We start from the raw sequence: 24,669 nt of genomic DNA, 5'->3' as shown, positions 1-24,669 counted from the left end.
ATGAGGCGAATACCGAACATTTACGAGTAACCGAGAAGTAGAACGTAACAAACATTCTAGCTCGTGGGACGGAATCAGGCTTATCCTCAGGCACAAACTGAACAGAAATGCTCATGCTTGGAGCTCACCAAATATGTGTTATACCAGAATACTTCGACATTCCATGATGTGAAATTCAAAATACTAACACTGCAAAGTGAAAAGCACCCAGCAGACATGCAAAAACTAAAAATTTTGTTTCTGCAATAGAATTGAAAATAGACTCATAAGGGGTGAAAGTAATCCAGCTAATGCATCATCTTATGATTAGAGAAAGAAAACCCTCGCTTAAATAAGCATGTACATAATATTTTTGACGATCACCAAACACATCAACAGAGCTTCTTCCAGCGTGATTATGCTAATTAATATTCCAGTTTCGCCCAATCTCCAAACACATCCATATTTTCTTCCAATCATATCTAAAGCTACTGATCATAACTCTCACCACAGAAAACAACAACCGATCAAAACCTAGCCATCCCAAACCAACATGAGTGGATCTCGGCATTCCAATCGACACAAAGCATGAACAACTCATACCTCGTCGTACTCCTTCTTGTCTGCCTTCGGTTGCTTCAAAGGCTTCGCCTTGCCACCTAACAACGGAACGACATCAATTAATTTCGTCGGCGAAAACACACAACAGAGACACGACGATGCGTGAGGATTTCGATCGATTCCGATCGAGCCTAATTGGATCACGGACGATAGGGAAGGAGACATACCTTGCTTGGAAGACATGGTTGTGAATCTAGGGTTAGGGTTCGATGTCCGATTCAGAGGACCCGACGAATCGAAGGAGCACCCGGAAGTAGACCAGACCCCAACACAATTATTGCACGACTCCCTGGGGGCGAGACGCGAGGCGTATATATAGGAGAAACGCTTCCACACGCGGGAAGCGTGCCATCGATCCTGGCCATCAGTTTGTTTATTTATTGGGCCTTAATTTTGTTGGGCCCTTTGACCAGAAGTTTGTAGGGCCCATATAACATGGGCCGTCTACTCTCAAGGCCCAATTATGGACGAAAGCGCTGCGCCGGCCGCATCGAGCCTCGAGACATGCTTGGCGCACACGTGATTAAAAAGATGTCGTATGCGTTTCTAAGAGCGGTCGGGCCCGACCGATCCTCGCCGGAAGGGTCCGGCTGGAGAACAACATGCTCAATGTTGCACCGTTTGCGCTGCGCTCGTCGATAGGCGCTTATGTAGGATGCCACAGAAATTAGGATTTCTACACCCCGTTTGATTTGTCACATATACGATCCTTCTCCTCACTTTATATTTTTCACTACATCTCCTGTCACATAACATGGTAATACTCGATATTGCCGGCCCTTGTTGGAGTGTTATACTTCCAATTCTTAAAATATATACCGTAAACTACTTACAAGCATTTAGAATGGTGGAGTTAATTCCCTAAAAAAAACCCTCAACTTTAGATCCGGTTTCAATTCACTTTGAAACTTGCTTTCATCTCATAAAAATATCCCTAACTTTCGTTCTAATTCAAATCAACCCGCGGATCCAAAAGCCGGTGCTGATTATTTTTTAATACTATTGACATCGGGAGGTTGCTATTGTTTCTTGTAAAGCGAGGGTGTTGATAAAAATGTAGGTTCTGATAATGAATTTCTAACCGGTTCTCTTGTCGATAATTTTGAGTAAATTAGTTGCAATTCTTTGACATGTGAGCAAATTTGGAACCGGAGTGAAAGATGAGGACTTTTTTATGAGATAAAAAAAAAAGTTAGGGATACTATTGAGATTGGATCTAAATATTGGTTTTTGTTTCAAGAACTAGGCCTAGAATGGTAGTCACAGATGCCTTTGACCATGGAAATGAGGAAATATTGTCAACAAGTTCCTAAATCTATTGCATTTTTGTCAACTCGGTTTTAAACTTTTCAATTTTGCGCAAAAAAAAAAAAAATACAAAAAGTTTAGGACCGAATTGGCAAAAGTGCAATAGAAGTGAGATTTTTTCTAACAATTTTCCCTGAAAATGATGCCCGCCACTCTTCTCGCTCCATCTCAATTTTAATACGAATTGCCAAAGAGAAAGAGGATTCTTTACTCCAGCGCTTTTATCATCTTCAGTAAGTAAAGTAGGGGAGATGTCCATTGACCTTTCATAGCGCAAGTAAGTCTCTAGCTAATTCGTCGCATTAGTGACGTCATTAATACGACTAACTATAGAGAAAATTTAGCTCGACCGTCCACGGAAGCTGAAGGAGGAGGAGAGGGAAGGGTAGGTTTGAAAATCAGGTGAGGATCGACAGTTACCTCCGTCGTTTCCCGGTCTTGTGGGCATCTGCAACTACCTCGCTCTTCCTCTTCCTCTTCCTCTTCTTCAACTCTCTCTGTTGGCAAGTTCGCAGACCGCCTCAGACATGATCCCTCCTCCCTCCTCCCTCCTCCCTCCTCCCTTCTTCCCCGCCGCAGCAATCATGGTAACTCGGCATTCTCTCCTTCCTCCGTTATCTCCCCGCTCCGATCTTCAGAAGCCGACCCCGTGGGCTGCTGGTCGGTTTTTGCTTAGTTCCGTTTTGATTCGTGTTTTTTTTTCTTTTCAGTCGCTGGTGCCGTTGATGATGCGGTCGCTGCTGAGGCTGGTGACGTCGCTGGCGGCGCAGCCGGCAACCACCGTGACGACGCTGCTGTACTACAGCGACCTCCTGCCTCGCCACCTCAACCTGGAGCGCCTGGTCCGGCGCGACCTCCTCGACCGAGACAACTACCTCTTCCATTTCCTCGTTAATCTCCTCCGCTGCTTCTGGTACTCCCCAATCAACTCCGTCCTCCCTATTGTCCTCATTTTCCATTATTTTTCTGCCTTCTCCTGTCTTCCCTCCTTTGGATCACGTATTACTGTTCGTTTCCCAATTCGGTTTGATTTTCAAGTTCATCGCGCACGATCGCTGACCCGAGAAACATAAGAATCAGCAACTCGATCCGGGTCCTAATTCCATAGAATTTGCACCGAAGCACCAGGTGCGAACTCGCCGCCTAGGATAGGCCGTGTCGAAGAGCAGTTTACCTGTTAATCCTAACTAGGAGTCTCGTTATGTACGTTGGATTTGCGGGGTGGATGCGAAATTTTGTGCAGCTCGACTCTAGAAATCCGGTTCCTTTTCGAGGATATCGATTTTGCATTGGATTGCCGGCGACATTTCTTTTGTTTGCTTCATGAGTTATGCAATGTCCAGAGGAAAATGACTGGTGTTCTTGATCTTGCGTTGCAGAATTTTCCTAGATCCTTCCCCTGGCAGTTTAACCAGCTCGGAGAGTTCACACGGTGCATCGCCTGATTAACTTTGGTACCGGAGAACGGCTTTGCATGACGACGGCGAGAGGCCATGCTAGACGCGCTAGTAGAAGAAGTCCAGGACAGAAACCACACAATCATCAGCTGACGATTTGTACCAGGAGAGATCACATCTTTGTTTCTAATTTTGACCTCCATTTTTGTTAGGATTGCCATCTTCGATTTGAATGCTCGCGAGAGCTCGAATGTCGACATCCTCGAGTAGAATCGATGGTCATTTTCCCCCTTTTGGCATACGTCCACGCTTTTCTTTCATGGGGCCGTGTGACCATATCGCAATTTCATACATAGAAATCGCTTGTAGCGCATGAAGATTTCATTAGATGAAGAACGTCTAAATGCAAATTTTCGGCAAAGGCAAGTGGTTCGGCTTTTCGGAAAGCCTTTGCCAGCACTATATGTCACGATCCATGAATACATTGCACAAGGCTAGGGTCCACTAGGGAAGCATTGTGCCTTTAAATGTGAGGTTGAACATGATGTTGAGCTCTTTCTCGAACGTCCCAGCAACAGGTCAAGCAAAAAATAAAAATTGTGAAAGGAAATACGTTAGAATTTGATGAATTGAAAACATCGGATATCAGCTTTAGTAAATGCAAAAAATCAAGTCAATCAAATATTGGCCAAGAAATTTATTTCGAGTCAAAGTTTTGACTGGCTTTGCGTAAAAAAAATCACATGACTATAATTTTTTCAAAATTTTTCCCAATGTGACCAATTGAAAACATCGGTCATGGGCTTTTCGTAGGTGCAAAAATCGAGTTAATAAGATGTCGGGCGAAAAAGTTATATTCATAGATGCAAAAATATATAATCATCTTTCTCCTCCACCGCAACCACGATGCCACCTTCATTGTGATCCTCCCGAGTGGGCATTGGAAAATATCGAGCAAAAACTTAAACTAGTGGAATGTTATTTGCAATTTGCATAAGTCGTGGCATGTTAATATGGTTTTCTTTGTTTTATTTGGGCGGCAATCATATTTTACATAGGTTCATTTAGGCTCTCTTTGTTTCGTGAAAAATAATTTTTTTTTAAAAATATTTTTCAATATTAGTCAAGAAAACGTTTTCTATCAATGAAAAACACATTTAAAAAATAGAAAAAATGGTTTATTTTTTTCGAAAAGAAGAAATTATTTTCTCTCCTTTTTTTTTTTGGCCCAGACCAAGCATATTCTTTTTTGTGCAATCCTTTTAATTATTTTTACTTTTTTTATGTTTCTTTTATCTTTTTCTTATAAATCAATTTTTTTATTTTTTATTTTCTTCTCTTTTTTTTTTCCTTATTCTTCGACTGGCCACAGGTGAGCTGAAGGCCGGCGACCGACCGAAGAAGAATGGAAAAGAAAAAAAAAGAAAAAGAGTTAAAAAGAAATTTTTGAAAAGAATAGTAAAAATGTAAAATAAAAATAAAAAGGAGTGTACGGAGGATACGAAACGGTAGAAAACATTTTTTGATTTATTTTCAAATTTCAGACGAAGACGAAAAAATATTGTCATTTTTCTGAAAAATGTTTTTCAGAAATGACTTATTTTTGTTGAAACAAATGGAGTCTAGGAAACAAAATTGAAAGATAATTATTTTTTTGTCGAATAATCAATTTAAATTGAACTTTTATTTAACTCATATTTTCATTTTGATTTTTTTTTAAGAGATATCAAAACAAATCTTTTGAAGGGCTGAAAAGTGAAAACCATTTTTCCTTTTTCTCTTTTTTGATCGAAATGAAAAGGGAAAAAGCCACAAAAAATCCTAAATTATGCCCGTTATGACCTATGAAGCACCGACACGCCAAACCTCTCGGCGTGTCGGTGTCGGATACGTGTCGGACACGGACACGCGTCCGATACGGTCCGACACGCGTTCGACACGCGGTCAACGCGGGTCGGAGGTCCGACACGTAGTCAACGTCGGCGACACGCCGGGGACACGCGAGTCCGTGAGGAAAGATGGCGGGGAAAAGCAGATCCGAAGGGCAGAGAACGGTGGGGGAAGGGGGAGTAGCGTTTCGGGCCATGAGAGAGATGAGGGAGGGAGCCGGTGACGCGAGCGCCTAAGCAGAGAACGGCCTTCGTGTGCGCCGGAGCAGAGAGAGCGAACGAGCCGGAGGACAGAACCAGTAGCACAAATCATGGTGGTCGATGCCGTAGTTGGCTTCGCGAGACAGAGAGGACTGATAGAGAGAAAGGGGGGTAGATTTTTTCAGGAAGTAAAGAGGCAGAGGGGGTGCAGTAGAGAGGAGAGAGAGGCTTTCGGTGAACGTGAAAGTTTGAAAACAGAAAAGAAGGGGAAAGGTGTCAGAGATTTTTTAAAAAGTAAAGAGAGAAGGGGAGGAGACGTGAGAGAGGAGGGGAAGTGTGCAGATAACAGGATTTTTATTTATTTATTTATTTATTTTCTAGGCTGGTTAGGATCAAATTACTGGAGTATTCATGGTGTGAGCTTTCTTTGATTATAAGAACTCTTTTGATAAATTTTCTATTTTATAAAAAATTATAAAAATAATAATATATCATACATATATAAAAATATATTTAATATACAACGTGTCCCCAACGTGTCGAAAATCTCTATATTTTAGAAATGACGTGTCGGAGTGTCGTGTCGTGTCGTGTCCCGTGTCCCGTGTCGGTGTCGGTGCTACTTAGGTTATGACACATTTATCTCAAACTTTTTTTTATGACACAAAAAATCCTAAACTTGTATCCATGTGACACATTTACCTCAAACTTATACCCATGCGACACCTTTACTCCAAACTTTTTGTCGTGACACTAAAAATCTCAAATTTATAGGCATATGACACATTTATCCCAAATTTTGAGGTAAATGAGTCACATGAATACAAATTTAGGATTTTTGATGTCATAAAAAAATAGTTTATGGATAAATATGTCACATGGATATAAGTTTAAGGTTTTCGGTGTCATAAGAAAAAGTTTGAGGTAAATGTGTCACACGAGTAAAATTTTGAGGTTTTTGGTGCCATAAAAATAAGTTTAAGATAAATGTGTCACAATTGGCATAATTTATGATTTTTCGTGGTTTTTTCCCAAATGAAAACCATTTAAAAACCGCAATGAAAAATAGTTTTTATAGGCGAACCAACCCAGACCTCCTCCTCTTTTGTTTCCGAACCGGCGACAGCCGCGAAGACAAAGCACTGTTGAGCGGCATGCTTGGAGACGTCGAACTCTGGTTCCCGTTTCTGCAGTCGGCGAGACGAGATACACGGTAAGCTCGCTGTCTTCCTCATGGGTTTCGATCTTCTTCATTTGCTCTTTCTCATTTTGTTTTTAGCTTTTTGTCCGCTTCATCTATGGCAACGCCTCGCCGATGGCTTGGCCTTGTTCGACTGAAAGTTCTCACTTTGTTGTGAGCAGGAGTAGGAGGGATCTCTCCCAATGAATACTTTGAAAATGTGGATATTGGGTTATATCGTGTTTCTCTGATGGGCCTGGGAATTTGCTGTTCTTGTGCTTGACAATGCAATGCCCTTTTTTTTTTTTTTGGTAAGGAGCAATGCCCTTTTTTTTTTTTGGTTTAATCTGATAATTCTATGGATGTGTATGCCTTGTTGTTTGACTTGAGCTGCAAGATAATTATCCTTGATACTATGCCTCACAGAGCTTTTGAGCATCCGAATATAAGTGTAAGGTGAAGCTTTAGAAAGGCTGCATTTTGTGCTCAACGTGTTTGTTATAATGACCATGCCAAATGGACGGGACCCGCTCCTTCACCGGATCTTTCTATGTATCCGTGGATGGAAGTTTGCTCTGTGATAGGGATGACTAGTTTGATTGAACAATGTGCATCACAGTTTGTTCATTATTTATCTTTGTTGGTTTTGATTTCAGCATGTCTTATAAAGGTGGCTTTGCATCTAATAGTACATGCTAGACTGATATTTTAGTTGTTTGGCTCTCAAGCACACGATTGACTTGATTGTATTCATGGCTATATCTGTTTGTGACCTCTGTCTCAATACATGATAGCATCAGATGTGTTTGCTGTCAAGATGTTGATAGGCAGCTCCTTATAATGTAAACTTTGACATCATTTTCATCAAGGAGATAAACGGGTGATAGAATACTGATAATTCTTCTGTTTCTGATAATTTTGGCTTTTCAAAGGCATTTGCTCATATGGCTTTCCTTCTACAGATGATGGAGAGATGATGAGGCCTTGTCATTATGATGCTTCCATATGGAGGAGAACATCCTCTCCTCCAAGAGAGGTTCTCCATGTTTGTCTTGATTGATATTTATTGGAGGCATGAAGAGGGTTGTCACTAATGTCTCAGGCCATTTGTTTAACACCTGTTGCCATCAGCTTCACCGGGAATATTCAAGTATCTTATTGTTGTTCTTCCCTTGTAGATGTTTGAGCTTAAGACATTTCTCCTCAGGATCAACTGCTGCCAGACCTTTTCCTGATTATTCGTCAAAAAAGCCTACCATCAAAGACTCCGAGCTTGTTTATCATATTTCCACCACAATAAAATTACGCCGCACTGAGCCCCTTCACCTTATACTTAAGCCTTATGAGTCCAAGTTTAGGCCTGACCATCTGATTTGGGTTCTCATGAACATTAAGAATGACTACAAGCTGGTTTTGGACTTCTTTGATTGGGCATGCCTTCGAAGAGAACCAACACTACAAGCTCGTTGCATAGTTGTTCAAGTAGCTATGGCTTCTGGGGATCTAAAAACAGCTCATGATCTTATTGGCGATGTTTTTTTAAAGCCCAATCCAGAGACCAGTATATGGTTTATTCGTTTTGGTGAGCAGTTAATATATACATACAAAGACTGGGGATCTAATCCCCGTGTGTTCGACATATCCTTCCAAGTTCTTGTTGAAGCCGGTTTTTTTGCCGAAGCAAGAAAATTCTTCCACAAGTTGTTGAATTTCGGGGTAGTCATCTCTGTTGATTCTTGTAATTTATACCTCACTCGGCTTTCTCATAACGTGGACAGCCCTCAAATTTTGATGAAGGCATTCAACGAGCTTGGTGATCTTGGTATTAGTTGGAATACCGAATCATTTAATATCTTAATACATTCACTTTGTCGATTTCAAAAAATAAAAGAAGCTCACAGTCTACTCTGGCAAATGGAGTTGAGAGGCCGGTCGCCGGATGTTGTAAGCTACAGCTCTATAATTAATGGTTATTGCCATGTTGGCGAACTTCAGATTGTGTTGAAGCTCATAGAGGAAATGCAAATAAGAGGCTTGAAGCCGAACCATTTTACCTACAGCAGTATAATTGTTCTTCTATGTAAGTCCGCAAAAATAGCAGAAGCTGAACTGGTCTGTCAGGATATGATAAACAATGGAATGTATCCTGATAGTGTTGTTTATACAACTCTTATAGACGGATTCTGCAAGTTAGGAAATTTTGTTGCTGCTTTTAGTCTGTTTGGTGAAATGCAAAGTCGGGGAGTTGCCCCTGATTTTGTGACATATACTGCTCTTATTTGTGGGTTTTGCCAAAGTGGAAAATTGATGGAAGCAGATAAACTATTTGATGAGATGATTGAGGGTGGCTTTAAACCAGATGAAGTTACCTACACCGCACTTATTGATGGTTATGGCAAGGCTGGTGAGGTTGCAAAGGCATTTTCTCTTCACAACCAGATGGTAAAGATAGGGCTTACCCCAAACATAGTTACGTATACTGCCCTGGCTGACGGCCTTTGTAAACGTGGAGACATGGATTCAGCAAATGAGCTTCTTCATGAGATGCAGAGGAAAGGCCTTCAACTGAATCTTTGCACTTACAATGCCATTCTTAATGGTCACTGTAAAGCAGGAAATATTGATCTAGCTGTGAGACTCATGGAAGATATGGAGTGTGCTGGGATTCATCCAGATACCATTACCTACACAACTTTAATGGATACCTATTGTAAACTCGGGGAGATGGCGAAAGCTCATGAACTCCTTCGGCAAATGTTAGCTAAGGGTCTTCAACCAACTGTTGTTACATTCAGTGTGCTGATGAATGGATTCTGTAATTCAGGTATGCTTGTGGATGGCGAACAACTACTAAAATGGATGCTGGAAAAGGGTCTTAATCCAAATGCTGCCGTTTACAATTCTCTGATGAAACAGTATTGCATTAGAAATAACATACGTGCCACCACCGAGATCTATCGGGACATGTGTGCGAGAGGAGTCATGCCTGATGGTAACACTTATAACATATTGGTACGGGGCCATTCTAAAGTGAGGAATATGAAAGAAGCATGGTTTTTGCATCGTGAAATGATTGGGAAGGGATTTATACCAAGTGCTCCTTCATACAATGCACTTATTAAGGGACTTTTAAAAAAGAAGAAATTTTCTGAGGCCAGGCAACTATTTGAAGAGATGAGAGCACAGGGGCTGGTTATAGACAGAGAGATCTACAATGCCTTTGTGGACATGATGTATGATGAAGGAAAAATAGGAAATATGCTTAATCTTTGTGACGAGGTGATAGAGAAATCTCTTTTGGATGTGGAAAAGAGTGGGAACTAATAATGTTGAGTACTTGCTGTTTCCATGTCATTCGGCAAATTCCAATTTGGTTTTGATTGAGTTGCAGGGTTGATTCCAACCTAAGCAGGTAAAATCCTTGTCAGTCAATGTTGTGCGACGAATGGGAACTTGGATGTAATTCATAAGAGATTTAAATGATAGGAGATGCATATATAGGTTTCCTCCTTAATTTGTTTTCAGTTGTGATGATTGAATGTTTTTGTCTTTGCCTTTTTTGTGAAACTCTAAAGTTTTGGAGAGAAGTCCTTCAAGAGGGGCTATTTAAAGCTGGCACTTGAATCCTTGATGTCTTGGCAATTCAGCAAGTATGATTTGCAGATCATAAAAGGTGAGCCATTTGTCTTCATAGTTATATGGCTGATTAATTCAACAGGAACATGATGCAGAGCAACTAGATAGATTATTCCATTGTTTCGCTTAGTAAGACGTGGTAGTTGCTTATATTGATCTTATGCGTTGGTTGGCTCATAGTTAGGCAAGTTAAAAACATTTTATAGATAACTACATTTCAACTTGTTCAATTCTCAGAGATCGTGGTCTTGATAGTACCTGGGTAGAGCCACAAATATGAGTACTTGGTCTAGTATTGTTCGCGCAGTCTGAGTGAGAGCTTCCTATGGCATAGTTTGGCATTTTTAACTTTCAATCTGCCTTCCCTGAGACAGATGCCTCCAAAGATCAAGGGAGGAATTTTTTCACATCACTTCTTCCTGCAGTACCTACACATTATCAATTGTCCCCGCCTTAGATTTGGTACAAGAATCGTAGTCCTGATTTCTTTCACAGTGACAGAAAATGTCATCCCCTTTGAGTGACCTGTAGTTGTTGATGTATGTCAATTCCTTTTTTCCCCAACAACAATGAAAAAGCAATTCCACAGTTTCCTTCAAATGCTAGGTAACTCCGTTTTTGTTTGTCCATCTTTCAGTTGTGCATTTAATGTTCTTGCACAAGTTTTTCTGTGCATATGGATACTGTTAAGTAACTTCAGCAATACATTGCTTCATCGTGTGTTTTTCATTTCCCCCCCTTGATTATTTGCACAATGCCCCATCTTGGGGATCTATTGCAATGTCAATCTCCTCTGTGTATAGTATGAGAGTTCTCCAAATATACTTCCATCTTGTGACACGATACTTCTCTATGGATTGTAGTTGGATAAATTTATTCCCATGATCAGCTGTGGAGACCTATTGCTCTCACTACCTCTGAGGCGGCTTCCAAACTCCCGTTACTACCTCTTGAGGCAGCTTCAAATACCAAGATTGAATCAACGGGTATCTGCCTCAAGAGCGAGCTGCCATCTCCTGTGGACCCACCAGCAATAATGCTTGCTGTCACAAACTCAAATGCTTTAATATTCTTGGCAGCCTGAGGAGAGAATCATCATACAGGCCTGAAAGCTTTGCCTGTCGAGTGGCGGTATGTTGTCTCCCAAATATGGGTTTTTCGCTGTTGATACCTGTACTGATATTACTGCATGAATAATTTTACCGATCGCTTTCTCTTTTCTCGTGATATTTTCATCTAGATCTTAGGGAGGAGGCCACTTGCCAGCTCTTCCTGGTTTGGGACTGCCATTGTCACGGCAGGAAGGTCGATCATCTAGTTTACCCTGCAACTGCGAATTTTTTCACGAAACGCTGTCGTGCCGATGATGTGTTTTACAACTCGATGAAAGAAAGTATTAAGTCGCATTACCATGCTTTTCAAATGCTTTCTTTGCCCGACTTTCAGTGCTGATGGATTGTTCCACAAATTGTTGATGACGGAGGCTCGGCGCGCATGGTGATCTTCAAGGGGTAAAAGGATTTCTGGCTGTTTTAGGTGGCCGTAAATGTGTTGATCTTGACAAGATGAGAGTTCTGTTGCTTGTACTTTGCATGATGGGGAAAAAATATGTATAAAGCAACGAAGTATATATTTCCATTTCCAAAACGTAGAAATAAATCTTGGCTGTTTCCCGTTAGCTTAAAATAGACACGAAACCCGAATTGTGCGAACATGGGAATTTGAATGCTGAAGCGGCCCGGCCCGACGAAGGCCTGGTAATGTGGTAGAGCCCGCCCGGCCCGAGCTCGTTGGTGGTCTGACTCCTTACAAATAGTGGAAGAGACAACGAAGCTGGCGGTTCGGATCCGACAACTTTCGTCGTCTTCGTCTCGCGAATCATACGTTTGATTCTTTGTCGCTGTTGGTTTGGTAAGCAGCTCATGGAGCATGCGACCGATTCTTCAGCTTCGGCCGCTGTCGAAGGAGAGGAGGAAGAAGAGGAGGTGGAGGAGGAAGTGATGAGTGAAGTGCACATCGGTTGCCCTCCTCGCTCCTCTGGGCCCCACCTCTCGAGTTTCACCATCTCCGTTCCGCCTGGTAATGTTCCTGAATCCCACACCCTCCTTTCGTTCCCAACAAGCTGATTCGCAGAAAATCGTGTTGTGAGTTTTGAGCAGAGTGGATGAATTTGCAGAACACCGAGGAGCCGTAGTCGACCAGGACGGTGATCTCGTTGTAGCAAGGCGAGACAGTGAGTGTTTTTTTTTTTGTTGTCTCCTTCTACACCAATTTCTAAACTATTCATGCATTGTAGCTTGCTTGGAATTCGCAAGCAATCCTAACTAGTCAGTCATGAGAATTCCTCTGGGCTATTAAACCAATTCTGGCCTGGGCTTGCTGATTTCTTACGCATGATGCAAAGCTTCTCCCCGGGGGGGAAGGATGTCAAAACAACTCGTGTAGGGTTGTATAATCACATCAGTATCACCAGCATGGTGTGCATTTGAATCCTCTTTTCCAACGAAATGGTGATAACCAGACATTTCCCAACATGCAGAACCATCTTCACATTGTTTTAGTGTGATCATACAGCATAATATCACATCTTCTATACCGAATGTCGGGTTGCAGGTATTAGTTGTTTTCATAAATCTTCTCTTTCAGTATCCTGTGAACTGCTTAACAATAGAAGACTTTGGTCCTTTTGTTCAGGTGTGGAAAGCTGAGCTAGCATTATCTGATTTTGTGTTGCATGCCATGTCCACTTCTTCTGAGTTTGATAGAGTCGTTGTGTTGGAGCTTGGTGCCGGAACAGGTATGTTGGTTATCTGCTGCTTGCTTGAATATGTCAAGTGATACCGTTCCAAAAAAAACTGAACTTACTTCACAGATTGCTTAGTTTCCTCAAGTGGTGAAGTACCATGAGGAAGTGTCCTAATATTTTAGAGCATATGAGGAGATTGACTGTCATGGGTGTCTTCTTCTTGTGAGCTTAATTTCTTAGGTGTAATACGAATTGCCACATATCGAATGGTCAGGATTACCTTTACCTATCACTGTCATTGCATATACATACATCCACACATCCACTATTTGAACAAAAAGGGATAGATAATCAATTCAATGTAGCATTTCTGTCTTTTCGAAACTTTGGCTTAGTCCTTTAAAAGTGCTTCCAGTTAAATTCCCAGGTGAGCAGTCTAGAGGTGTAAGGATTACTGTTGAAACTTGTCTTCCAGAGAATCTATCCGTTTTCCATGGGTGTTCACATCTAGTACTGCTTTAATTCTTCATGGACGTCATTTCATGTGCTAAAGTTTCTTGGCATTACTTTTATGACAGTCTTTTTCTCAACTTTGTGCCAGGGTTGGTTGGCATACTGCTCTCTCGTGTAGCTAAGACAGTATTTCTCACAGGTTGGAATATTGGACTCGAATCTAACCATATTTATTTTCATTCGGCACATACAACCATGGGTTGCTGGCAGCTTTTCTCTTTGAAATATATATAGGTTAAGCGTGCAGCTCCTTGGCTGATTCCTTTGAGGGCGGTCTTGAGATATTAATATAGTCCCTTTTGACTCCCCATGTCATACGTCAATATCATAAGGCGATCTGGTGTATTGGCAAGTCATTCTCTCTTTTTACTCTAAGAATCATTTCTTTGAGTGTTACCAGATCATGGAGATGAAATCCTTAACAATTGTGCGAAGAATGCCGAGCTCAACGATGGAGTTCTAAACTACAAGGCTACAGTTCATGTACGTGAGCTAAATTGGGTGAATTATTGGCCTCCTAATGTATGCACAGAAGTTTCTGAATCACAAGCGAGGTAAGCATGATCTTTAGTTGATAACTAAAAGCTTTCAGTAATTGACACCAGCATATACAGACATGCACGGACTTGTTTGTACTTTTAATTGATGCTGTGCAACAATTGTAGACTTAACTCACTGGTTGAGTAATGCGGTAACCTTTTAGGTACTCTTGGACATCCTCTGAAGTGGAAGAAGCTGAAAGCTCTTCTTTGATTTTAGCTGCTGATGTCATCTACAGTGATGATCTAACCGATGCATTGTTCTGTACCTTACAAAGACTAATGTCACGAGGATCAGAAAAGGTATTTACATTTATGTGACTTAACTTAATGACGACATTGATCTGGAGGGGAAGTGGTAATCTCTTTTCTCCTCAAGTTGTTGGTAGGCAGGGTTTGATGTGGAACTTCTCTTGGTCTTAAGTCAAATCAAATGGTTATTAAATTTTTTGCTTGCAAAATGGTTAGGAAATTTAAGACGCTACTTCCTCCTTTTCAGGTACTATACTTGGCTTTGGAAAAGCGTTATAACTTCAGCCTCGATGATCTAGATGTGGTTGCGAATGGTTACTCCCACTTCTTAAGTTATGTCAGAATTGAAGGTGGTAAGCATCTCATACATGTGGATGGGCTGACTGATATGTCGAAAGTAACTGGAAACTGTCTCAGCATTGTTTCTTTGCTCTGACTTTTGCGTTGTTCGACGTTCTTTTTGGTGAGAAATGGACTGTTTCCTGTTTTGCTAGATGTTGCAGGCTGCGAGGTCAATGAACGCAAGTCATTGCCCAGTTTTGTTGGCAAATGCGTTGATCTCACTAAAGTTCCACAGTACGTTTCGCACTATGACCGAGGAAGTGACGTCGAGATATGGAAGATCAGGTACAACAGAGGAGGAAACCATCAAGCCCGAACCTTCCATCGAGCCAGCGATGCCATTTCTATAAGAAACCAGTAGCTATTCAACTTCTGATCTTACCAGTTTTGCCATAGAGAAAAGGTCCAGAGAGCTTCAGTCATCCAAATTCACAATGTCGGGTTCATCTTCTTTTTCTCTGATTCGCTCCAAATTTCCGGCTGTGTCGTCCTTAGCTTCCTGATCCGCACCTACGTTGGCAGATCGTTCCGGAAGAAATGCCGTCATAGGCATTCCCCTTGAACATGGAGCAACAATTTTTTGGAGAATCTAGGGGTCACCTTCATCAGCCAAAGTCCAAGAAAACTAAGACACAAATCAGAAAGTAAATACACTTGCACGAGTCATATACTTTTGATTTGAACAGCATATACGAGGAAGATGTTTAACTTTGGCCCCGTTTGATTGAAGAAAGAAAGCTCCGTGCGAGCTCTCTTTTGATTTCAACTTGCACTTTTGAGCTCACCATCATCAAGAAAAGGTAGTGTGATCATGCATGTTAGCCATGAGATTATCCAAGGGAGAGACCATCTCGGACGTGATGATCATGCGCACTCGTCGGTGGGTGACCTGTCTGCGGCGGCGACTGTAGTGGTGATTGCTGGGTCTATAGTGGTTGGTCACATGAGACCATCTTAATAGAGAAAGAGTACTAGTAGACTGGGATTTGATCTCCTGTGAGGCAGTTGGGTCCATCAAAAATGACTATAGGCAACAAATCACGATTGTGATCGCAACGCCAACAACACGAGCGCAACAAAATAGATAAAATAGGCGCATCGCTCGCCGACACCGTGATGGCGGTTGGGGGAGGAGTGCGACAATTACGCGCTGTGGTCGCAAGTGATGACAATAGCAGCATTCTGTTGGGCACATTTAGGGCATGCAAGGTTGGAGCTTGATTTATAAATCATTTTCTCTTGTTCAAAGAGAGAGAAAAAATGTTAATATCGTGAAAAATTCTAAATTGATATATCTGTGATAAATTTATTCAAAATTATTTTTTTACCATAAAAAATCTTAAATTGGTACACATGTGATAAATTATCCGAAATTATATTTTATCATAAAAAACTTCAAACTGGTATATCTATGATAAATTTATTCAAAATTATTTATTCTTATCACAAAAAAATCTAAATTGTGACACTTGTGACAAATTTGCCCTCCATTATTTCGGTTAAATTGGATTAATATCACGAAAAAACTCTAAATTAATACACTTATAACAAATAGAGAATAAAAATCCTAAATTGATACACCAGTCAATTGTCATGTATTATCTAACTCGGTAATTTGATATTAAAATCTAACGAAAACTAGATGAGAGTAAATTTGTCACAAATATACCGGTTTGGAGTAAATTTATCATAGATGTATCGGTTTGGGGTTTTTGGTGATAAAAAAATAGTTTGGTGTAAACTTGTCATAGGTTTACCGGTTTGAGATTTTACATGATAAAAAAAATGGCTCGGGATAAATTTGTCGCAGGTACATCGATTTGAGATTTTTTGTGATCAAAAAAATAATTTAGAATAAATTTGTCACATATATACCAATTTGGGGGATTTTTGTGGTATTAATTTTTTTTTTTAAAAAGGAGAAGTCCGTGCCGGTAATTTTTTATGGTGTCGATGTCAAGTTTATGTTTGCAAAATCTATTATCGTAAGTGAACATCTCAAAATATGGAAAAAAAAAAGATGAAGAAGAAGAAGAAGAAGAAGAGCAGGAATGGTTTTGAATTTCGAATAAAAGTAGAGGGATTGCTTGTGCATTTCCACCAAAAATAGAGTTGATATTTAGCAAATGAAATAAATAGGAAAAATTACAGAATAAGAAACTAGAAGAGGCGAGCTAGCTAGTTCGAGCAGCACGGGAAATTCCACGCAAGCCCCTCCCCCGTCGTCACGTCTCCGTGTTCCCTCGACATAAAAAGCCCACCACCTGCTTTGGAGAATTCCAGACCCTCCTCACCACCGTCGCGACCCTTCTCCGCTCTTCCGATCGCTCCCCCCCTCCTCCGTCGTCAAGGTGAGATTGCTAATGCCGCTCTTCTATCTCGACGCGACGTCGTTTCTCGGAGCTCGGGGTTTGCGCTCTCCGCTCCCGTCTTGCTTTTCGGCAGATCTGTAATCTTTCATCCTTCTGCGCGCGCGTTCTCCTCATGATTCTCTTTGTTGTTGCTTAGTTTGGGCTCGGATTCTCTCCGCTCCCTTCTACACGTTGCCTTGTTTCTGCATTGAGTGCTTGTGGTTGTGGATTCAGTGAATGTTTGGGGGAATTCATTCCTGATTCGTGGGGGCCTTGCGTGGGTTGTGGGAAAAGAACTGGTTGTGTTTGGCGTTTCGGTAGCTCCGCGTTATTTGGATTTACTTTGTGACTCTGATTTGGTAAGGCGGCTCGGTGGGTTTATCTAAGTGTTGCAGATTTGTGCTGATTGAGATTCTTGAGGCCATGGGAAGTTTATGCCAGTTACTTGTCCTGCGTGGTTGACTTTTAGATGTTTTGAATTTTTTTTTAAATGTGTAATTCGACCAGGTGGGTTGTTTCTCGACTCTTGGCTTGTCTATGTGAAGTTGTTTGACTTTGTCCGATAATTTGTGCTTGAGTTTTGCATATCGGATACTGCACTATCCGTCTTGATGGTCTGCTGTTCAATTTTATACTTGTTTAACAGATCAATTCGCTTCTGTTAACATTTACCAGGCAATCAACACTTTTTACTGCACCCATTCGGCCTATTTATCGCCTGAATTAGTCTGCCAAGCTAAAGATGAGTGTGGTTGGTTTTGACTTTGGGAACGAGAGTTGCCTTGTCGCTGTTGCAAGGCAAAGGGGGATCGATGTTGTGCTCAATGACGAGTCCAAACGTGAGACTCCTGCAATTGTTTGCTTTGGTGAGAAGCAGCGGTTTATTGGGACTGCAGGAGCTGCTTCTACTATGATGAACCCCAAAAATTCTATTTCTCAGATAAAGCGATTGATTGGACAGAAATTCTCAGATCCCCAATTGCAGAGGGATCTGCAGTCATTGCCTTTCCAAGTCACTGAGGGGCCTGATGGGTATCCTTTGATACATGCGAGGTATCTCGGAGAAGCAAGGACATTCACACCTACCCAAGTACTGGGAATGTTGTTCTTGAATCTCAAGGGTATTGCAGAGAAGAATTTAAATGCAGCAGTAGTGGATTGCTGCATTGGAATTCCTGTTTACTTTACAGACCTCCAGAGAAGAGCAGTCCTAGATGCTGCTACTATTGCAGGCTTACACCCTCTTCGGTTAATCCATGAGACCACTGCAACTGCCCTGGCTTATGGTATCTACAAGACTGATTTGCCTGAAGGTGACCCGCTTAATGTTGCGTTTGTTGATATCGGTCATGCAAGCATGCAAGTCTGCATTGCAGGCTTCAAGAAAGGACAGTTGAAAGTCCTTGCTCACTCTTATGATCGGTCACTGGGTGGCAGAGATTTTGATGAGGTTTTGTTCCACCATTTTGCTGCAAAATTTAAGGAGCAGTACAAGATCGATGTCTTCCAGAATGCTAGAGCTTGTCTTCGGCTTAGGGCTGCCTGTGAAAAGCTCAAGAAAATGCTCAGTGCAAATCCAGAGGCACCTCTAAATATTGAGTGCTTAATGGATGAAAAGGATGTCAGGGGATTTATCAAGAGGGATGAGTTTGAACAAATCAGTGCTCCTATTTTGGAGCGAGTGAAAGGACCTTTGCAGAAGGCTCTTGCAGAAGCTGGTCTGGCAGTCGAGAATGTACATATGGTTGAGGTCGTTGGTTCTGGATCTCGCGTTCCTGCTATCATTAGGATTTTGACGGAATTTTTCGGGAAGGAGCCTAGGCGAACAATGAATGCAAGTGAGTGTGTTGCCAGAGGTTGTGCTTTGGAGTGTGCAATCCTTAGCCCAACATTCAAAGTGCGAGAATTTCAGGTAAGCATCGTCTGTCTTCTGCATGCCTTCTAATTTTGGGCTGCTATATATTTATGCAAGTTTATTTTGCTATATTAGATGAAGAAAGTGTCATCCATATTTTTCTTTCACTTATATTTATGTATTCCATACATGGGATAGCATTGTCTATAGTTGCAAATGCATGGGTCACTCAATTTCCCTCTGACTGTACCCATCCGGTAGAATTGAAGGACTCTGCTTATCCTATTTTTTCGCTTCATACCTATACGAGTATTCAGTGGCATTAGCCTTTCTTTCTGTTATATTTCTAGATTTTGCTCTATCGTCCTGGCGGCAGAGTTGTCATAACCTTAAGTTGGTATAGCAAGAGTCTTGTGTTGCTCTAGTTTGGCTGTTAGAAGTTTCTACTTGGATGGTTGAAGTGCCATTTGCAAGCATCTGGGAGTGATAAATAATCTGGAAAATTGCATATTCGTGAGGATTAGCTGTTTCTTCTTCTATTGCAGAACTTGTTTTAATCACTTGTTCTTCTGTTCTTATGTTCTCATTTATAAGGTCCACGAAAGCTTTCCATTTTCTGTCGGCTTGTCATGGAAAAGTTCTGTACCAGAAAGTCAGGATGGGGCTGCAGATAATCAGCAAACAACCATTGTCTTCCCCAAAGGAAATGCAATGCCTAGCATCAAGGCTTTGACATTCTGCAGATCGGGAACATTTGCTGTTGATGTCCACTACACTGATGGCAGTGAACTACAAGCTTCTTCTAAGATCAGCTCATACATGGTAATTTAGAGAGCTGAGAAAATATCTTTTCTTGGTTTCTCTAGGCATAGAATTTCCGTTGCTAATTTGTTAGCTTTTCCTATTTGTAATGTGCAGATTGGCCCTTTCCAATGCGCGAAAAGTGAACGAGCAAAACTGAAGGCCAAAGTCCGATTAAATCTCCATGGAATCGTGTCTATAGAGTCTGCAACAGTAAGTATTGCGAAGAATTTGAATTTGATGTGGAAGTGGGTCCAGAATAATTCAAATTTTAATCAATATATTTGATGCTGCAGCTCTTGGAAGAAGAGGAAGTTGAAGTTACAGTCACAAAGGACGCAGCATCACAAGAAACAAACAAGATGGATGCTGATGAAACCTCAAATGATGCTGCTCCCCCTACTTCTGGTGAGGCTGATGTTAACATGCAAGATGCAAAGGGAGCTACTGCTGTAGAAAATGGTGTCCCCGAGACAGGAGAGAAGCCTGTGCAGATGGAAACTGATAGCAAGGTCAGTTGTCCCTGCTTGTGTGAGTTATTGGTATCTGTGGTATTTGCACATGTGTGGGCCATCTCTTTTTGAACCGTGATTTGGTTAAAATATATTCTTTGTTGTTGGTGCTTTTATGTCCTTTTATTCACAATATCTCTGTAACCTCGTGTGGATGTGTTTCAAAATTAGGGATGCAATCAGAATCAGAGGTCTGGTGAGGGTTTCTGTCAGTTGTCAAGGCTTTTAGTTTGTGTCTTTGTGATTTGGGATGGTGATTGACAAACCGTTTGGTCTGGCTATTTTTTTTTTTCAAATATCTAATGCAAATTGCATAATAGGAGCTGGCCCCACTTAGTGGGATGAGCCTGTCATTTCCTGTTGTTGTAATGTCTTGCATAATAGTCTTGAAAGTGGACTTAATGGGTTTTTCATTATATAATCTGGGCTTTCTAATAATGGCTTTTAGAGCTTTCAGACATTGAATTTTGACTTTTGTCCTTCTGGGTCATATTGGGATTCGTGGGCTACTGCGACCTTCCTTTTCTTGTTTTTTATTCCTTTGGTTGTCTATTCCCAGACGGAAGCTCCAAAGAAGAAGGTCAAGAAAACCAATGTTACTGTGGCCGAGCTGGTATATGGTGCATTGTCATCGGCAGACTTGCAGAAGGCAGTCGAGAAGGAATTTGAGATGGCCTTGCAAGATCGTGTCATGGAAGAGACGAAAGACAAGAAAAATGCCGTGGAAGCTTATGTGTATGATATGAGGAACAAGGTACAGAGCTACTGATTCTCCGATGTAGATTGCTTTTGCTGAACTCAAAACATTACTTGTGCTTCATTTTTTTTTTTCTTGGGGTGTCAGCTGAATGACAAGTACCATGACTTTGTCATGGATCCAGAAAGAGAGCAGTTCATTTCTACACTTCAGGAGGTGGAGGACTGGTTATACGAGGATGGTGAAGATGAAACAAAAGGTGTCTATGTTGCCAAGCTTGAGGAACTTAAGAAGGTAATGAATTTTTTCTGTTCTTTGTTATAGGCAATAGCTCTGCTTGCTTACCACGTTGTGTAACTTGCAGCAAGGTGATCCGGTAGAAGAGCGTTACAGGGAACACACAGAAAGAGGATCAGTGATAGATCAACTTGTTTATTGTATAAATAGTTATAGAGAAGCAGCTGTTTCGAATGATTCCAAATTTGATCACATCGATGTCTCTGAGAAGCAGAAGGTAGAGAAAATATATTTACTGAAGCAGCTGTCTGCCGAGAGGTATCTTATTCAAGATTCTTAATATAATCTTATTTTTTTTATTTCAGGTCTTGAACGAATGTGTAGAGGCAGAAGCTTGGCTAAGAGACAAACGGCAGCAACAGGATTCTCTTCCCAAATATGCTCCTCCAGTTCTCTTGTCAGCTGAAATAAGGAAGAAAGCAGAGTCACTGGACAGGTACCCTGTTATCTCCTTTCACAATGGTGTGATGTTCCTTTTCTTAGATGTGGTAGTTTGTGTGGATTCCCTGTATTGTTCGCAAGGGAAGATGTTCAACTGGGTGGTTCTCAGAGCAAAGCCAGAAACATGTTTCTGGAAGGAAGTTTAACATCTTTTCTAAGCCATCCTGAATTTCTAATCGAAACATTGTTGCAGATATAAAATAGCATAATAGGAGAAAAAGAGACATTAATGTGAACACTCATGGTTCAGTTTGACAGAAACTGTACAATAAGATCCTGAGATGGAATAACATTGGAAATAGGAAACAATCCGCAATATTTGAATGCTTTTCCTTTTATTCAAAGCAATATTAGAAGGCTTTTGTTACATTGGTTTTGGAGATGGGTTGTTATGTTATTGTCATGAGTTGCCTCGTTATTCTTTAGGGCAGAGAAAACTTGTTCCTTAAAATGTTGAAAAGGAAGTTCCAGGGATCTACTGCCCAAGTTATTCCACTCGCGAATTGAGTTTCAGGAATTTATATCTATCTTTAACTTTTGTGTTGATGATAGTGTTTGTTTCTTTTGTTCTTAATTTCTCTAGCATGAAAGTGACAGAAAATCGTTGATATTCAACTAGATCAGGCAACAAATCTTGAAATGGTAAATGTAAAGACAATCTAAGTCATTAATAAGATAAACTTCATGGAATTTGCATGTTATGGCCAACTGGTCATTGCAGTGATGTCCTGTCTCCATTTTTTATTTCCCTAATTCTAGATCAAACTAGAGACTAAAATTTGCTTCAATAGGTTTTGCCGGCCAATAATGATGAAACCGAAGCCTGCCAAACCTGTTGCTCCTGAGACTCCTCCTCAGCCTGCTCAAGGCGAGCAGCAACCTCGAGGTGATGCCAATGCCGATGCCAATGCAAATGCTGATACCGATGCTGGAACTGGTGATGTTCCGCCTGCTTCAGGGGAGCCGATGGACACGGACAAGTCTGAGGCACCTCCATCTGCTTCTTAGAGTTGCTTGATATAGCAGCACAACAGGTGTTCATGGAATGTGTAAGAATTCTCACGTTTGAACCTCAGAACCTTCAGCTGGTTTAGGGTGGAGAGGTTGTGAAGCCTCATTTATGATTATTTGTACCTCTAAAGCCTTTTCTGAGAATTTTGTCAGAAGGGTGGTCTCCAAAATCCTATTTTTTTTGCAGGGTTTCTTATAGACGAAGTTATGGATTCTCTCCCAACTGATTTTTCACTTTCCTTTCTCGGTATGGCTGATATGTCATGGCATCTGTATTATTACTCGTTACTGGATTTTGTTAATGGTAAGATCCAATTTTGCACTCAGTTTGAATGATTGCTTCCGCTGCGGATGAGTTCTTGGACCAGTAAGTTTAACAGTGCGTGCTTGTCGAAAATGCAGATGGTTGATGCTGTCTATTTCGGTTCCTTTGCTAGGTTTTGTAGCATTGTGCAACTCTGCGTTCTATTTAAACCCAGCTTTCTTAGAACTTCCACTTTTCCATCTGCCGTGTCCTGTGGCAGCTGGCTGGTTTAAAGAAGCTACAGCCTTGTTGTATTGTTACATGCGTGCGGTGGTAGTTGATTTTCAGAATCAATTGGGCCAAATGTGGGATTCGTGAAATGCAAGTGCTCAGAGAGACTACAAGATGATAGTGCCAACAGTGACAATATTCGTGCTTTGATGATGCTCTCTCCGTGCTCACGTGATCGATCTTTAATCTGCATCGAGATTTTTTATTCAGGCTGCGGCGATTCCCATGTCCCGGTAGACAAAAATGCCAATAGGAAAAAGGAGAGAGAAGTCAAGCTAATCATCGATGCGTGCTAGCTACACATTATGGCTTGGCTTTGTCGGCAACGCCCTGATCTTACTTGACTTCCATACTAGCTTCTTCTCCGTGATGACCGACAAAACAGGGTTGAGCTAAGGAAGATCAGGTACAGCAGAGGACGAAACCATCTTAAGCCTGAACCTGGGAGAGCCAGAGTTTCCCATTTGCCACAAGAACCCAGTGCCCCTTCAACTGCTCATCTCACCAGGCTTGCCATGGAGAAGTTCAGAGTGCTTCAGTTATCCGAACTTCGCAATCTCGGGTTTGCCTTATTTATTTTCCTCTGGTTCACTCAAAGACTAAGTTGCGAGGACAGCGAGGGATCGTATCAGGAGAAAAGGCGTTCCCAGGCATTCACGTGAACGTGAAGCTACATTTTTTTTTCGGGGAATCTACTGCTCGCTTTTGTCAACCAAAGAAACAAGAATAATCTTTCTGCTTTTTTGCCTTTCTTTTGCCATCTCAAGCCTGTAGATTCACTGGAGGTGGATACGTGGGCTTCATGGTTACATCTCTCGTCTGTCTCGGACAAACCCAAGATGACGATGAGCAGATGCCTTCCAGCCATTTATGTTCAAACCCAAGAATCTTTTCGTGGTCGGCCCCAAAGCCACTTTAAAGCCAGCCACAGCACAAAAGAGAAGAGAAAAGAGAGAGAGAGAGAAGCAGATGCGGAGTGGCTCGAAAAAGATAATTTAAACTGACAATGGGAATCTGTTAGATTCTGTAGTTCATTCATTCAATTTGCCATGTTCCATTTTGGTTGGTGGGTGTGTAAATTGAGCTCATGCAAAGAAAGGGGAACAAAAAAAAGAATCCTGATTAGAACGACACAAAGTGAGGCTGAACGTGCTCCATAGATACATATTCTAGTCGAGCTCCCTCTGTCGAAACTTTCCGCCAAAGACCACTTCGGTCCATTTCTACTGTCCTCGCAAACAGCGGCCATGCGAGCACACAGGCTCGGATCAAGGAGAAAACGAACCCGGGAAAATTCGAATCTCCTTAATTCGTCGTCCGAGCTCTACCAAGGTGAGTAAAATTGAGAAGAACGGTTTGATATGAAGTGGGTTCCAGGCTTAGACTTTGTACAAGCATCATTATTCGCAGTTGACCCCCTCAGAAAAGAAGACACAAGCCAATGTTTGGTGAGGCGATCGATGATGGTCTTCAAAGAATCTGGGCATCGTCAACCTTGAAGAAAGTATGAACAACGTTTGAGGGCCTGCAATGATGATGCCTTTTGTGAAAGCAATGTCCCCACGA

At 41.4% G+C, this 24,669-nt stretch overlaps 3 protein-coding genes and 1 long non-coding RNA gene across 12 annotated transcripts; 3 read left to right on the top strand and 1 right to left on the bottom strand.

Annotated features, from left to right (window-relative positions):
- Nucleotides 1-2,287: 2,287 nt before the first annotated feature.
- LOC125316418 lies at nt 2,288-17,746 on the bottom strand. The gene is made up of 3 exons (XR_007199643.1): nt 17,627-17,746; nt 16,833-16,834; nt 2,288-2,466 (listed from the first exon to the last, which is right to left on the bottom strand). It is a non-coding gene; the product is annotated as an uncharacterized LOC125316418 (long non-coding RNA).
- Nucleotides 6,466-11,535, top strand: LOC115737884 (pentatricopeptide repeat-containing protein At1g05670, mitochondrial). 4 transcript variants are annotated; one of them, XM_048284732.1, is made up of 5 exons: nt 6,466-6,608; nt 7,538-9,987; nt 10,151-10,248; nt 11,101-11,342; nt 11,452-11,535. In XM_048284732.1, the coding sequence occupies exon 2, from the start codon at nt 7,650-7,652 to the stop codon at nt 9,897-9,899; it is 2,250 nt and encodes a 749-aa protein (XP_048140689.1). In that variant the 5' UTR covers nt 6,466-6,608; nt 7,538-7,649; the 3' UTR covers nt 9,900-9,987; nt 10,151-10,248; nt 11,101-11,342; nt 11,452-11,535. The 4 variants fall into 4 exon arrangements, with proteins under 4 accessions (XP_048140689.1, XP_048140688.1, XP_030526146.1 ...); XM_048284731.1 differs by having other exon boundaries at nt 11,075-11,342; nt 11,459-11,535; XM_030670286.2 differs by having other exon boundaries at nt 11,075-11,342.
- On the top strand, nt 12,066-15,113 carry LOC115737890 (methyltransferase-like protein 22). Of its 5 annotated transcripts, none has more exons than XM_030670295.2 (9): nt 12,066-12,290; nt 12,373-12,444; nt 12,751-12,824; nt 12,906-13,008; nt 13,559-13,609; nt 13,871-14,024; nt 14,174-14,312; nt 14,509-14,614; nt 14,765-15,113. In XM_030670295.2, the coding sequence occupies exons 1-9, from the start codon at nt 12,134-12,136 to the stop codon at nt 14,962-14,964; spliced, it is 1,056 nt and encodes a 351-aa protein (XP_030526155.1). In that variant the 5' UTR covers nt 12,066-12,133; the 3' UTR covers nt 14,965-15,113. The 5 variants fall into 5 exon arrangements, with proteins under 5 accessions (XP_030526155.1, XP_030526153.1, XP_030526159.1 ...); XM_030670293.2 differs by having other exon boundaries at nt 14,756-15,113; XM_030670299.2 differs by lacking the exons at nt 12,751-12,824; nt 12,906-13,008 and adding an exon at nt 12,858-12,905 and having other exon boundaries at nt 12,388-12,444; nt 14,756-15,113.
- Nucleotides 16,837-22,894, top strand: LOC115737883 (heat shock 70 kDa protein 14-like). Of its 2 annotated transcripts, none has more exons than XM_030670284.2 (10): nt 16,837-16,952; nt 17,660-18,866; nt 19,404-19,631; nt 19,728-19,823; nt 19,907-20,122; nt 20,682-20,876; nt 20,967-21,113; nt 21,184-21,333; nt 21,422-21,552; nt 22,349-22,894. In XM_030670284.2, the coding sequence occupies exons 2-10, from the start codon at nt 17,697-17,699 to the stop codon at nt 22,563-22,565; spliced, it is 2,550 nt and encodes an 849-aa protein (XP_030526144.1). In that variant the 5' UTR covers nt 16,837-16,952; nt 17,660-17,696; the 3' UTR covers nt 22,566-22,894. The 2 variants fall into 2 exon arrangements, with proteins under 2 accessions (XP_030526144.1, XP_030526143.1); XM_030670283.2 differs by having other exon boundaries at nt 16,867-16,950; nt 17,627-18,866.
- Nucleotides 22,895-24,669: the final 1,775 nt, after the last annotated feature.

The sequence above is a fragment of the Rhodamnia argentea genome, chromosome 8, assembly GCF_020921035.1.
Source record: "Rhodamnia argentea isolate NSW1041297 chromosome 8, ASM2092103v1, whole genome shotgun sequence".
Lineage (NCBI taxonomy): Eukaryota > Viridiplantae > Streptophyta > Magnoliopsida > Myrtales > Myrtaceae > Rhodamnia > Rhodamnia argentea.
This window is presented reverse-complemented; position numbering and strand designations above follow the sequence as displayed.